The 12,919-nt window shown below is 48.1% G+C and overlaps 2 protein-coding genes across 2 annotated transcripts; one reads left to right on the forward strand and one right to left on the reverse strand.

The window, feature by feature from the left end:
* Nucleotides 1–5,786: 5,786 nt before the first annotated feature.
* STEHIDRAFT_63755 (uncharacterized protein) lies at nucleotides 5,787–6,728 on the reverse strand (the record flags this gene model as incomplete). The annotated part of the gene is made up of 4 exons (XM_007307717.1): nucleotides 5,787–6,031; nucleotides 6,084–6,276; nucleotides 6,359–6,474; nucleotides 6,533–6,728. Coding segments are annotated over 4 exons (750 nt in total), but the record flags the coding sequence as incomplete, so codon positions are not given.
* Nucleotides 6,729–10,611: 3,883 nt separating this feature from the next.
* On the forward strand, nucleotides 10,612–12,358 carry STEHIDRAFT_160732 (uncharacterized protein; the record flags this gene model as incomplete). The annotated part of the gene is made up of 6 exons (XM_007308206.1): nucleotides 10,612–10,933; nucleotides 11,001–11,231; nucleotides 11,501–11,535; nucleotides 11,606–11,660; nucleotides 11,716–12,233; nucleotides 12,287–12,358. The coding sequence occupies 6 exons, from the start codon at nucleotides 10,612–10,614 to the stop codon at nucleotides 12,356–12,358; spliced, it is 1,233 nt and encodes a 410-aa protein (XP_007308268.1).
* Nucleotides 12,359–12,919: the final 561 nt, after the last annotated feature.

Below are 12,919 nucleotides of genomic sequence, written 5' to 3' on the forward strand. Positions count from 1 at the left end.
TACACATCTTGTGTGTCCGCATTCCATTACATAACCTCTCCCTGCATGTATATATATACACTGGGACTCTGTACTAGAATGCCAATCTCTTTTTACATACTCTCTAACCACTGCGTGCTATCAAGCAACTAACCCAAGCCTTACTCCAGGTAAGTACTGAGAGCGGTATCACTACGTTAGTCCTATGCTGCTTAACAGGAAGGATAGTTGCATCAGTTGAGAAGAGACAGAGACAGAGCATTGAGCATTGTACAACCGGATTAGCAGGGTGTGCACTCCAGAAGAGAGAATGTTCAGCTGCAGGAGACATACTAGGGGGGATGTGTGCGAACTTCAGCTTTGACTGCGTGACTATCAGGAATAGAAGCTCAGAGGGGGCTGATGGCTCAGGGACACACAGACACAGACACAGATATGGGGTACAGAGACAAGGGTAAGGGTATGTACATGGACGAGTTTTTTGCAACCTAACCCTAACCCTAAACCGGGAGAATTCCGAACTGTGCCACAGTGGCACCATAAACGTCCGCCACAACCACAACCGACAGTGACAGCCTGTGCTTGATTCATCTCCTGTTTCCTCTCCCTTTCACATTCATTCCTTCTCCACCTCTCCACCTTAGGGAATGACACGGGTCACCCACGAGTCAGAATGCACCTAGACCCGGACCAACCAGGTACGGGTCCCAGTTTTTTGGCCTGGGTCTGCATGGGTCTACAGGTCAGGTGCTGTGTCTGGGTATGCCACGGGTATATATGCTATGGTAATATGTACTGGCTGGGTAAATTACCAAACTGTCAAAAAATGGTAATAATGTGATTGGTGTTCTAGTACTTAGGGGAGGGGAAGAATGAGACATACTGGGAGAACAAGGATACATGTTGACAAACACACAATACGAGCATGTTTAGGGGGTCTAAAGACCCCAGGAACCACTAAGATAATCAAAACAATGCAGCTAGAAAAAATGTGATGAGTTGAATAGTGTTGAGATGAGAGGGAGGAAGGACAGGAGGTGTGCCAGGAGAACTCAGCCACACATTGACAAACAGACAATGCGAGGGTGTATGGAGGGTTTGAAAAACCCAAGAACCATCTGGATAATCAAAATAACACGGCTGTAAAAAAGGTAGTGAGCTGAATAGTTTTTGGGTGAGGAGGAGGAGGGGCAGGGGATGTACTGGGAGAATGAGGCCATGTGTTGACAAACAGACAACGCAAGCGTATTCGGAGGGCTTATAAACCCCAGGAACTGTCAGGACAAGCAAAACTAAATGGTTAGAAAAAAGATGAGGAGAAGAATGGTGTTCAAGTGAGAGGGATAAGGAGAAGTTGATGTACCGGAAGAATGAGGCTACACATTTACAAAAGGACAATACAAGCATGTTTGGAGGGCTCGAAAACCCCAATAATCACACATAAAAAGAAAAATGGCCTGATTTGTGCTTGAGGAGGGAGAGGGCTGGGCTCTCCTTTCAAAATTGAGGCCTGGATGGCTGTGGTTGCTGCTAGGATGGACTGTGAGCTGTAATGGGGAATAGTGTGGACACAACATGTCAAATACACTACACCATCACATACTTAGAAACAGGAGGAGCAGAGAGGTCAATGTGAACTGGCAGCCACAGAGCACATAGGTGGCCGGCAATTTACGAGATGACCCACCGGACCTGCGGGTACCCACCTCATGGGTCCAGGTTGGCCTCGGGTGACAAACTCATGACCCGGGTCATTTCCTACTCCATCTCAATTCCCTCTGCCTTGTTAACTGCATGATCAATTAAGACGTGGTGTAACTGTGAATTGAATTTACCAGTATAGACAGAAGTAGTAGTTTGATGTTGTTGTTTGCATGGTGGTTTGGTGTAGGATGGCATGATGTGTAGCGGCCGACTTTGTGAGGAAATATGCTTGTGATATAGTGGCAAAGTAGGTGTGACACACCACTTGTGACAAACTCAGTTTCCCTTATGTGTGTCTGAAGGTGCCAGGAAGTATGAGCTCTATTCACACTACCTTTGCCATCCTCGGTTTCTCAACCTTGCCTCTCACTGATCTCTCGTTGAATAATTGTCCATTCCCAGGTGTCATAGCTAGCTTGTAGCAGTATATACTCATTATCTTTGTGATGTGATCTAGTTACAATTATTGTTTCTACTTTCACCATTCAAAATGTTATCACTGTAAGAGAAGAATATGGCAACCAACAGATCATATGGATATTAATGCACAATGTAAAGGCCTCATTGGTGGAACACAACATGGTGTCAACCATTTGAATGCAGCCAGAAAGGGTTACTTAATCTACCTGGGAACTTGAAAGTTTGCAGTGAACTGTTGACGTTCGAGTCAATGTGTGAAATGTCTGCTAATATAACAAGCTAGAAGTAGCAATCAACGATCCCCGTTGAAAGAGGGAATAAATAGATGCAAATGTGCACTGTCAATTGCACAGCGTCAACAAGGGATAACAAGGACATTAAGTAAGCACCGTAATGAAAAGAGCTAATTTAGATCTCAAGCGATGAGTTGAGAGCAGGTCGTAGAGACTCTTTGATTCATTATAGTGTTTGAGTTTTTGCCCGCTAAGATGAGCATTGGCACGATCCTATCAATACACTTTGATTTAGTATTAAGCATGAATGATGTTGACGTTAGTTGATGGCAGGATATGTCCAAAATAATATATTGGTACTTACACCATTGTCACACTCCATGGAGGAAAACATGTTCTCCAAATTGGGGACATTGCAAGTGGGTTTCAAACCTTTGACAAGGTCCTTTTCTGAACATGCCGTCAATGCTTCCACTAGCTGGACTATTGCTGCTGCTGCTGGATGTGCCATTAGCATTTAGGATATGGTAGGAATATGTACTCATCCACTCCCAGCTAGAAAAAATTGCTTCAGTAAAGAAGAAAGTGGTCCGTGACTGAGTATCACTTACATATAGAGACCAAGTATGATGTGCATGAATTTTGTAAACAACACTGTAAGTTTGAAAATAATGAGCACACTGAATATCGGACTGATCAATTCCCTAACCGGAATCCCTAGCTATTTCTGCAGCGGACTGCCAAGCAAAGATGGTTTTCGATGAGAAAAAATAGATGAAGAACGTGAAATTATACGTTCAAAGCCTGAGAAGAGGGTGAGGGGTGAAGGGCGAGGGACCTGACACAGACATACCTTAAATATGTGCATAAGTACTCAGCACTGTAACCGAGCATGACAGAAGCAGAAGATGTTATGGACCCTTTATTTTCTCCTTTATCTTGTATTTCTATTCCTTTTCTTTTCTCTTGCCACGTTTCTTACCTTGTTACGAATCACCAAACTCCGACTCGACCCCTTCGTTCAGACCTCTTCTCTATCATTCAACAGACATGTATGATTCTCTAGCGACATGTAGGCTTACCTTGGACACGTATGATATCTTTCTGGACATGTATGATTAACTGCGGACACATTGTTTCTTTCTGACACGTACTATCTTGGCTTGGCGTCGTAGATGAACCCTTAAGCTGATGTGGCGGACCCTGATGATGTGGTGGTTCTCACGGACTTGTACTAGTATAAATATTGGACCTTTGTAGTCGAGATTCCTCAGCTGCTCTGGATACCTTCTATACCGCCTCTTCTCATCATTTCCTCCTTGTCGTGTTTGCTCTACTGGGATCTCGACTTTACACATAAATGATGTAGTCAAAACCAGTATTCCCTTGTGCTTTGTGGGTCTCTTCAATCCTTGGTGCTACAGTACTATGAGCAACTTGGTTCAGTTATCTTCTGCAAAGGCAGAATGATATCAATACTCTTCCGTGTCCAGTGTGTCATCCTAATGTCTTGACCTTGGTCACTTCACCGTTCATGAGCACTAACCTGTAACATCCGAAACTAGTCATGTGGTGCCGCTACTCTCATCTATGGGCATGAGAAGGCAGTATTCAACCATGAATTGAACAAAATGTACATAAAATGATTATCTGCTCTTGGACCCCTTTTCACGATTAGGGCAGCATTCTTTTATGAAGATATTGTGCGTATATCTTACTTGCTGCTTCAGGCGTCTGCCGCACTCTGCGTGACATATTATATCGTTGCTTGTAACAAAGCTGTGGTCACCCACATATTTTATGATTCCAACAACTATAGTGAGCCTGCTTTTATTTTAATTCGTCTCGCGAAGGTACCCTACTGTATAGGCTTGAATAACACTTACACTTACCTTCGACACTGTTCAACAGTGAAGAGCCCTGAATACATGGATTGGGCGTGTTTTATGGTAGTTTTGGCTACTAGGGACGTTACTGGGTGTACCGGGACAGTAGTAGGTGCAATAAAAATCAGGGAAAATCAGGAAATAATAGGATAGGTGCTAGGGTAGGCCTGGCAGGTGCTGGTTGGGGGGTTGTCAGGGGGCAAGGGGGTGTTTTGGGGGTGTTTTTGTAACTTTGCGAGTTTTCAGATTTAGAACGAATGAATCGCATTGCCGGGTGTCGTTTCGATGGAATCAGCGTATAAAACGTAAATTGGCGATGTGATTTCGGCGAGATGAAGGAGGCTGATTCTGGCAGTTCTGTCTATTTGACAAACATTTATAAATATACAAGATGATATAAATAATTTTTTGAAGGAATCGGTCCATTTGTTCCAAAGTTATAGCGTAAACGGTCAGGAAGATATTGCCACATCGAGGCTGGAGGGGGTCGATAGGCCAGAACTAGTGATATAACGGTTCGATTAACTTGGTTTTTGCTGTCATGGGTAGGCCTACATCACTACTTAATTATGATGGCCACACCAGATGCCAAAATCACGACTGTGTCCTTCATAGTGGTGCCGCGTCAAGGGGGGGAGGAGGAGAACGTCTACCCAGGGGGTAATGCAGAGGTTGGAATGGTTGGTGATGTTGGTATTATGATTGGACAACGTAGTTTGACTCTTGGAAGGACGATTCACGGTGCAACATCAGTCAAAATGCTCCTGCACCAATTGTGGGGCGCTGAGGGGGTAAAACAGTGTATTGGGCCACAGTATAATCACAGAAACACCAATTCACGCGTTTTTGGTACCGGTCTTGTTGTGGTAATTTAGTTTAAATGTATATGAACATTAATCAAGCACTAGAACCGCCACTGGTGGATAGTTGAAAAAGAAAAACCATGTTTTCGATAGGAGAGCAGGTGCACATGTAGTATTGGGGGCGTATATGGACCAGATCTCTCTCAAATGCAGTGCGATCATGGTGCGGTGTGGTACAAAGCTAGAATACATCATATGAAATGTTCCTGGGCCATCCACTATGACATGGCTTGTCTGTGTGATACAGTAAAAAGCGTAACGAGGCATTGTTCCGAGTAATCACCAACAAACACTGCGAACAACGGGTGGCAACGTCTCGTCACACCATCGCCGCTCGTCATGTCAGGGCATGCCACGAGTACCGCAACCCGTGAGTACCTGCAATGAGTATCCATCAGGCACAATGCCGAGTACCTGTATTCGCGGATACGGATATTCATTCCCACGGATACCTCCCCAGATACAGGTGTAACAGGGAGCGGTAGCAGGTACCTCCTACGGGTACTCGTGTCGGATGTCACTATAAGAGCTCATTTCAGAGGATTAGAACAGACAGAAAATATATTGATCTCAGGGAGACACAAAAATAATACAAAGCGAGAGATTGTTGAAGTCCAAAGAGAGAAGGACTGTTGAAGTCTGGAGAGAAAACTGTTGAAGTAATGAACGAGAAAAGGTAAACACTAGCAGCACCCACACCCCTACTCGACAACCTGGACATCAATATTGGACTCAATAGCCTTACCCTTTCCCTTGTTCGACCACTTCGGCTTATCACGGAGGCCCTCAAGCAACTCGGCTTCATCTAAGACTCTGGGAATACCTAGCCTCAGCCAAGAACCGATGATTGTGGCAGCACGAACACTCTGATCAGATAGAGAGTGGCGAAGCTTCGAAACGGTGAGGCCTCCACAGGAGAAACCAGTCTCAAGGTCTGTTGAAGCAGCTGTAGTAACTAGTGAGTGCCTGACGAATATTTCGATGAATAAAAAGCTCACCAGGGCAAGAGAGGACATCAAGAGCCATGCGAGCAAGAGGGGCAGTACGGGGAGTGGTCGAGAAGGAATTCCAGTACCCAATAGGATCATCAGTGGGTACCAAGGGAGAATTGAGGTACTCTTCAAGAACATTGGTTGGCTCCGAATGGCCCATGTTCGGAGAGAAGACAGATGTTGCACAAGTACCAGGAGCCTACAACAATAAGCGTTAATAGTGATGCTATCGGACAGAATGAGAAATATCTTACTGGAGCTGCTACGGGATTAGTATCAACATCAGGCTTGTAATGTTCAAGCCAGAGGTCGGTGATGACCTTGCGAGCTGCAGCTATCCAGTCGGTGCTCCATCCTGCTCTCGTGAAATAGACCATCTTGAGGCCAGGGTGGCATACTATAATGCAAAAGAACATAAGCATAGGCAAAGGAACGAATGAGATATAAAGACTTACTGATGCCACAGCGCAGAAGAATTGAGTCATCAGTGAGGGCATAGTACTTTTTCATGATCTTTAGACCATTGAAGACGGCAGCGCGGATTGCAATGGGAAGGTTCTCGTCACTGGCCTTGTCCTCCAGGAACGTGATGAGGTTGTCCATGCCAGGAATGACTTCATAGAGGAACGGTCGGTTACGAGCCTCGAGGTGGACTATGGCCCGATGGAATTGCTAACAAAAAGACAAATATAAGAATGACCAGATAAGCAGAATTGAGAGTACTCACATCAACGATGGGATAAAGATGACCGAGAAACGTCCACTGCTCCTCGTCAAGGGCGAGATGTGTAAGCTTGTGCTTGGGATTCTCGGTGAGGAGTGCGACGGCGGGGTGAATCTGGAGCGCGACAGCAATGGTGTTCATGAGTGACGTCCAGCGAGTGACAACTGCACGGGGTAGAATCTTCTCGGGAACCTTCTTCTGGACACAATACTGCCTGAGGGCACGTCGACGGGTAGAGCTGAAGTGTGTGCGGTGAGCGATGAGCTTGATGCGTTGGATAGCCAGACGTGGGCTCTTTAGTACCCGCCGATCGAGGTTGAGCTCGTCCTCTATCAGCTCCCGCATCTCCTCCATCTCTATCTCATCGTACTCTTCCCTGTCCTCGTCAACCTCTCCATCATCCGACTCATCATCCGTTGCTCTCTCCTGCTCGTGTTCATCATCCTCGAGATCTTCCTCCTCACTCTGCTCATCATCTTCGAGGTCTTCTTCCACATCCGACTCATCGACACCTTCATTGTCATCCTCCTCCTCGTCATCCTCTCCTTCACCATCACCAGTCTTCTTCTTCTTCGAGTTGAATGTGGCGAAGATAGCCTACGGTGAAAGAAAAGCATGCCGCATGAGAATCTCTTCTGACACTAAACAATTAAAAAGAAATCACCTTCATGACCAAGTTGAACGTGTAGCAAGTGCAACGCACAGCAGTTGCACGGCTGAGGAGAGACTTCTCCGGCAGCATTCTGCCGAGACAATCGAGAGCGGTGAAGTTGTTTGCGGCATTGTCGGCAATGCCTCCAAACAACTACATCAAAGATTTAGCATCACTCTTTGACAAAAAAGAGAAATTATGACTTACGGAGGTCTCGAGATCGTATGTCTTGATAGCACCATAGATGTGCTCTGCGAGTTGACGGCCGGTATGCGCAGTCTCGATGGGCACATAATCGAGTAGGATGGAGCAGAGTTTGCCATTATAGATCATGTAGAGATTGAGCCCGATAAATGTGAGTGCGTTTGTGGAGGTCCAGCCATCAAATGCTATGTGCTTTCGGCCTGGAGTAGCCTGTGAAGGTTGGGTCAATACACACATCAATAGATCATAGAGAATAAAAAACTCAAACTTACTCGAATGACCTTTGTGATGTTCTTCTGACCGATCTTAAAGATCTCGTGGGTATCGCGCGAGATCGTCTGTTCAGACCAATCCTTGAAACCAGGGTGGAACATACTGAAGATCTTCAAAAGCCATTCATCGGTGACGATTGAGAACGGTCGAGAGGACGAGCAGCACCAGAAGACTTCATAGAGACGGAGCTTCTCGGGAGTGTATGTCGAGCCACGAGCAAAATTGGTCACAGTTCCTTGGTTCGCCGGAAGCTCAGGATGTTTGGCATTGACGTGGTCCCATAAGTTACTTGTTGAATTATCGTAGCAAGCCCGCTTGACGACATGCTTACACCTAGAAGAGAAGTTACAATATATTAGCACAGAATTTGAAAGGCTCATGCATAAAGGAACCTCACTTGGTGCATGAGAATGTGTACCTTACGACCCCATCCTCTCCCTCCTCAATCCCCGGCGGCATCTTATACTTCTTGTAAACAGATTTCGCGTCGTCTGTCTTCCACCCGTTCAAAACCTTCGCTGCAGCAGCTATGAGCTTCAACTAAGATAACAAATAAGAAAGAAAGATACACACATAGTATATCCTCTAACGTAGTCAGCTCCGGCCCCCATTTTTCGTTAAACTTGTCCATCTTCTTCTGCGCGGTTGTCTTTGACGAAGAACCCGTCAAAGTAGTGGTCGAGTCCGGCGTCGGTGTGGATTGGGCTGAGTGAACCGCCGGCGAGCCTCCTTGCGCACTCAATGAGGAAGAAGAGGAAGCTGCGGAAGCGGGTGTCGGGGCAGCGGGTCCAACCTTGTTGCGTTTGGAGGTTTGAGCAGCGCCGGTAGAGCGACGAGGACGCTTGCCCGATTGCGAATGTGTCGACGAAGACCCTGCCATTGTGGATCGTGATAGAGACAGAGATTGAAGGCGAGATCAAAGACGTGAAATATAGGAGGTGAGGGAGAGCCGGATCGAGCGGACGAAAGTCAACTATGTCGTCAAGAGCAGGTAGAGAGAAGTCAGAACCGGAATCCGACGGTGTGGGTGAAGTAGAAGATGAGGAAGGTGTGGTCGATATCGGAGAGGGTGACCGAGAAGATGAGCATAGGTGTGGATGAGGAACCGGGATGGTACGAGGAAACAATGTAGATGAGTTGTCGAGTTCGCTGATGTTGTCGTCAGAGTCAGTAACAGATACGAGAGATGGTATCGAGTCAGAGAGTGTGGGCGAAGGAGATCTGGAGTGTTCTTGAGGGCCTGCCGGTGGAGCAGATGCAGCCATAAAATGAGTGAAGTTTAGGCTGTGGATAAAAAAAGGGGACGAACTGTGGGCTTATGTATGTTCGGATGAGTACCAGCACCGAACGTCTGAAAAATCAGAATTCGAAACTGGAGGTACGAGGACGGACAGCACCTGATCAGCGACATGAAGGTCAAGCCGCAGGGAAATATATACAAGAATTGATGATAGACATGTTTGTACCAGGCGTGTAGTGCGAGACCGGAGCAAAGTCCGATGATCTGTGGGAAAATGTTGCACAAATTGAGTGAGTAAACACAATAAGGTTAGTAAATGACAAACAGACTCACCATGGTATATGTGCCTCGATATCTGCAAATCAAAGCATGTATGAAGCATGGCTGGATCATCTGAACCCGTCAACGATTGTGATTAGCCAATACATACAGAGAAAGGGCATGAAGTACTCACCGTTGCTCTCGCTGGACATAAGAAAAAAAACATGGATCAGTCGACGATCAACATCGTGATGCAGAAACCGAACACGAACTCACAAGAAAATATTATGGGTGCCTGCGAAGTGGCCGCATGTGAACGGGCAGGATCACACCTGGAAACCAACAGGAAAAATCAGCAAAGATAACAGCATCGTGGAGATAAAAGTGAAAACATGCCTATGACTGAGAGCCCGTGAGGAGCCAGAATCACCTGCGGAATAAATAAACGTCGAGCAAGATGAGAATGGAGGAGGGCACAGAGCAGGACCATGAACACGGACCCTCGAGTCAGTGTTGAGCCCTTGAGCCCTGTCGACGTCGAAGAGGTCGCCAAAGTACCAGAGCAAGCTGTATGGCATCCCAGGGAACACGACGTGTCACCCCCGGGCATGCTTCCACGAGCTTTGGGCCATGTTGACGAGAGCAAGGGAGAGACGATCCAGACGAGGGTGGTGTGATAGACGAGTGAGGCGGGCGTGCGAAGGAGAGAGGGAGAGAGACGAAATGAGACACGTGAATACTCGCGGATGGCAAATGCCGGAGTTCGCTCTCACGCACAGGCCAGCGAGTGTTGCGGCTCCCACGCGTCTTTCGCCCCTCCGCCGCTGTTCTCTCTGTCTCCTCCGTTGCCGCCTGCTCCTCCTCCACCCTCTCCGCGTCTTCGCCTGCCCTCTCCACCCCCCTTACCTTGTCTCCACCTGCCCTCTCCGCCCTCAATCCCTTCCGCGCCCACCCTCTAAACACATTAACGCGTCTACACGGACCCTCTCCGCATTAACGCGTCTCCGCCCGCCCTCTCTATCCCCTCAACTTGCCTCCGCCCGCCCTCTCCTCCTTCAATCCCTTCCGTGCCCGCACTTTCCACCCTCTCCGCGTCAACGTCAACGCGTACCCTCTCAACGCGTTAACGCGCGCCCTCTCCGTGAATACGCGTACTCGCGTATCCTCGCTCCCTCTCTGCATGCCCTCTCCCTCTCCGCACGCCCCCTCCCCAGCCTCAATCCCCTCCGCACCCGCCATCTCCACCCCCAACGCGTTAACGGGCGCCCTCTCCGTGAATACGCGTATCCGAGTATCCGCGCTCCCTCTCCGTGCGCCCCCTCTCCCTCTCCGCACGCCCCCTCCCCAGCCTCAATCCCCTCCACACCCACCATCTCCACCCCCAACGCATCTCCGCGCTCCTTCTCCGTGCGTCCGCCCTCTCCGTGCACCCTCTTCACGTATACACGTATCTGCGTGCCCTTCCACTCTGCATATACATATTTCTGCGTATCCGCGTATTGGTGTGTTTTTTTCTACCCGCCCTTTCTGTGTATACGTGTTTCTGAGTATACGTGTTTCCTTGTTTAGCGCGCCCTCTCCGCGTATACGCATCCTCCACATATCCGCGCGCCGTCTCCGCGTCTCCATCCACCTCCTCCACCTCAATTCGTCTCCGCTCACTTCCTTTACCACCCTCATCGCGTCTCTGCACGCGTCCGCCCGCAACGCGCTCACGCGCGCCCCCTCAAGACCCTCAGGCCCCTTTCTGGACGGAGCCCACAGAGTTCGAGCATCGGAATAACGTGTCGCGTCTCCGTTGTAGGCTCTGAGGCCCATTCCGGTTCTTAGGCAGCACCCTTGAACCCCTGGGCGGGCCTTGGATATTGCCCCCACCTGCGGACGAATTCCGCTCACTTTCGAAACACCTCCCTCGAGGCTAGTTGCAGCGGTAACTTTTTTTTCATCTTTTTTGGTGCGTTTCTTTACTTTGATGTTCATGCTAACACTGACCATCTTTTCTATCTCGTTGTGTCTGTTCTGGTCTCCGCACGTCATCACTAGGAGTGCAACGCGCTCATCGCGTACAGCAACCTTATACCCTTGGCTTGTCTCAAATTTACTGGTGCGTGCGTTCATATTTCAGGCTACATACACTCACTGATGTACACCGTCATTTGTTTATGACACGCTAGTCGTCTGAAATCATGTCAAACGTACCCTCAAGCCCATTCCCTTCGCTCTATGACTGTAAGTTTTTTTTCTTCCTTTCTCTCATGGACTTGAGCCTAATTTGATTGCTTAGCCAATAATTGGGCCGTATGGTCCCGTGCAATTACGAAAGTAGACCCCACTTCGTCCAGCGAGGTCAAGACTTTGCATCGGCTCTCGCAGAAGAAGCTCAAGCCCGAACTTTTCGTCTACTTCAAGCGTGCTTCGCCAACCAGTCCTCTCACTCCATGTCATCCCGGCGAGGAGGTGGAACTGAAGAAGCGCCACCACACCGCCGTCAATGAACCTCATATTGGCCAGGCTACCATATGCTTGTGGCAATCACTTTCGAAGCGTGAAGCACAGGCAAAGAAGCAGAGCAAGGCAAAGAAGTTGAGGGCTGAGGATGTCGCGGAGGAGGACTTCGAGCTTGCCATGGTTGAGAGTGACGACGAAATGGAAGATTGGGAGTTCTATGGCGAGGAAGCACCGGAGGAGTCGATGTTCGTTGCATCGAAGGAACCAACTCCCCCCAGCCTTTCATCATCCCTCCCGACGCCACTCCTATCCACCTTCGCTATCCCGCTTCCCCTCCATCCAATATTACCGGCCGTATTCCACTCACAATGGAGGTTCACTACTCCGGTTATGTCTACGCGGACCAGGAAACCAACATTCTCAGTGTCAATACAAGTTACGCAGCCTCCCTACCCTCTCGCGAGCAGGCGTACATGTAGAAACATTACAATGTGAGCCGGGATCTCCGTGCACTGACATTGTAATGTGAGCCAGAACCTCTGGCTGCTTCTCAGGCGCTATTCTCATGGGATCACATTATAATGTGGCTTCCATGCTTCTATTGCATACCGTCTGCTTTTGGATTACTACTTTATTGATTATTGATTCGGCCTTCCTTTTCTTGCCTTATCCTAGGGTTTCACCCTAATTGGGATGTGGCACTGGCTACTACTGGAATTCTCCCTGCTCCCTGCCCCTGCTCTTACCCTGCTCCCTTCCTATTACACTTCATTTTGAGCATACCAGTAGAACATAATAAGTTTTATGAGCATGCACAGAGCAAATCTTGAACATAAGTATCCTGCCTTAAAAGCCCTGCATACATTTCGAAAAATTAGCTGTTTTGTGTGGCCCAAATGTGGCCCAACTCCTCTGCCCTGCTCCTGCTCCTGCTCTTGCTCTGGCAGTAGGATACTTTATATTATGTATGTTTTGATACACTAATATGAGATAGATATCAGTGTAGAACTGCTACTATGTACTGTCCCTCCTAAAAGTCT

Source organism: Stereum hirsutum (assembly GCF_000264905.1).
Source record: "Stereum hirsutum FP-91666 SS1 unplaced genomic scaffold STEHIscaffold_14, whole genome shotgun sequence".
NCBI classification, from domain to species: Eukaryota; Fungi; Basidiomycota; class Agaricomycetes; order Russulales; family Stereaceae; genus Stereum; species Stereum hirsutum.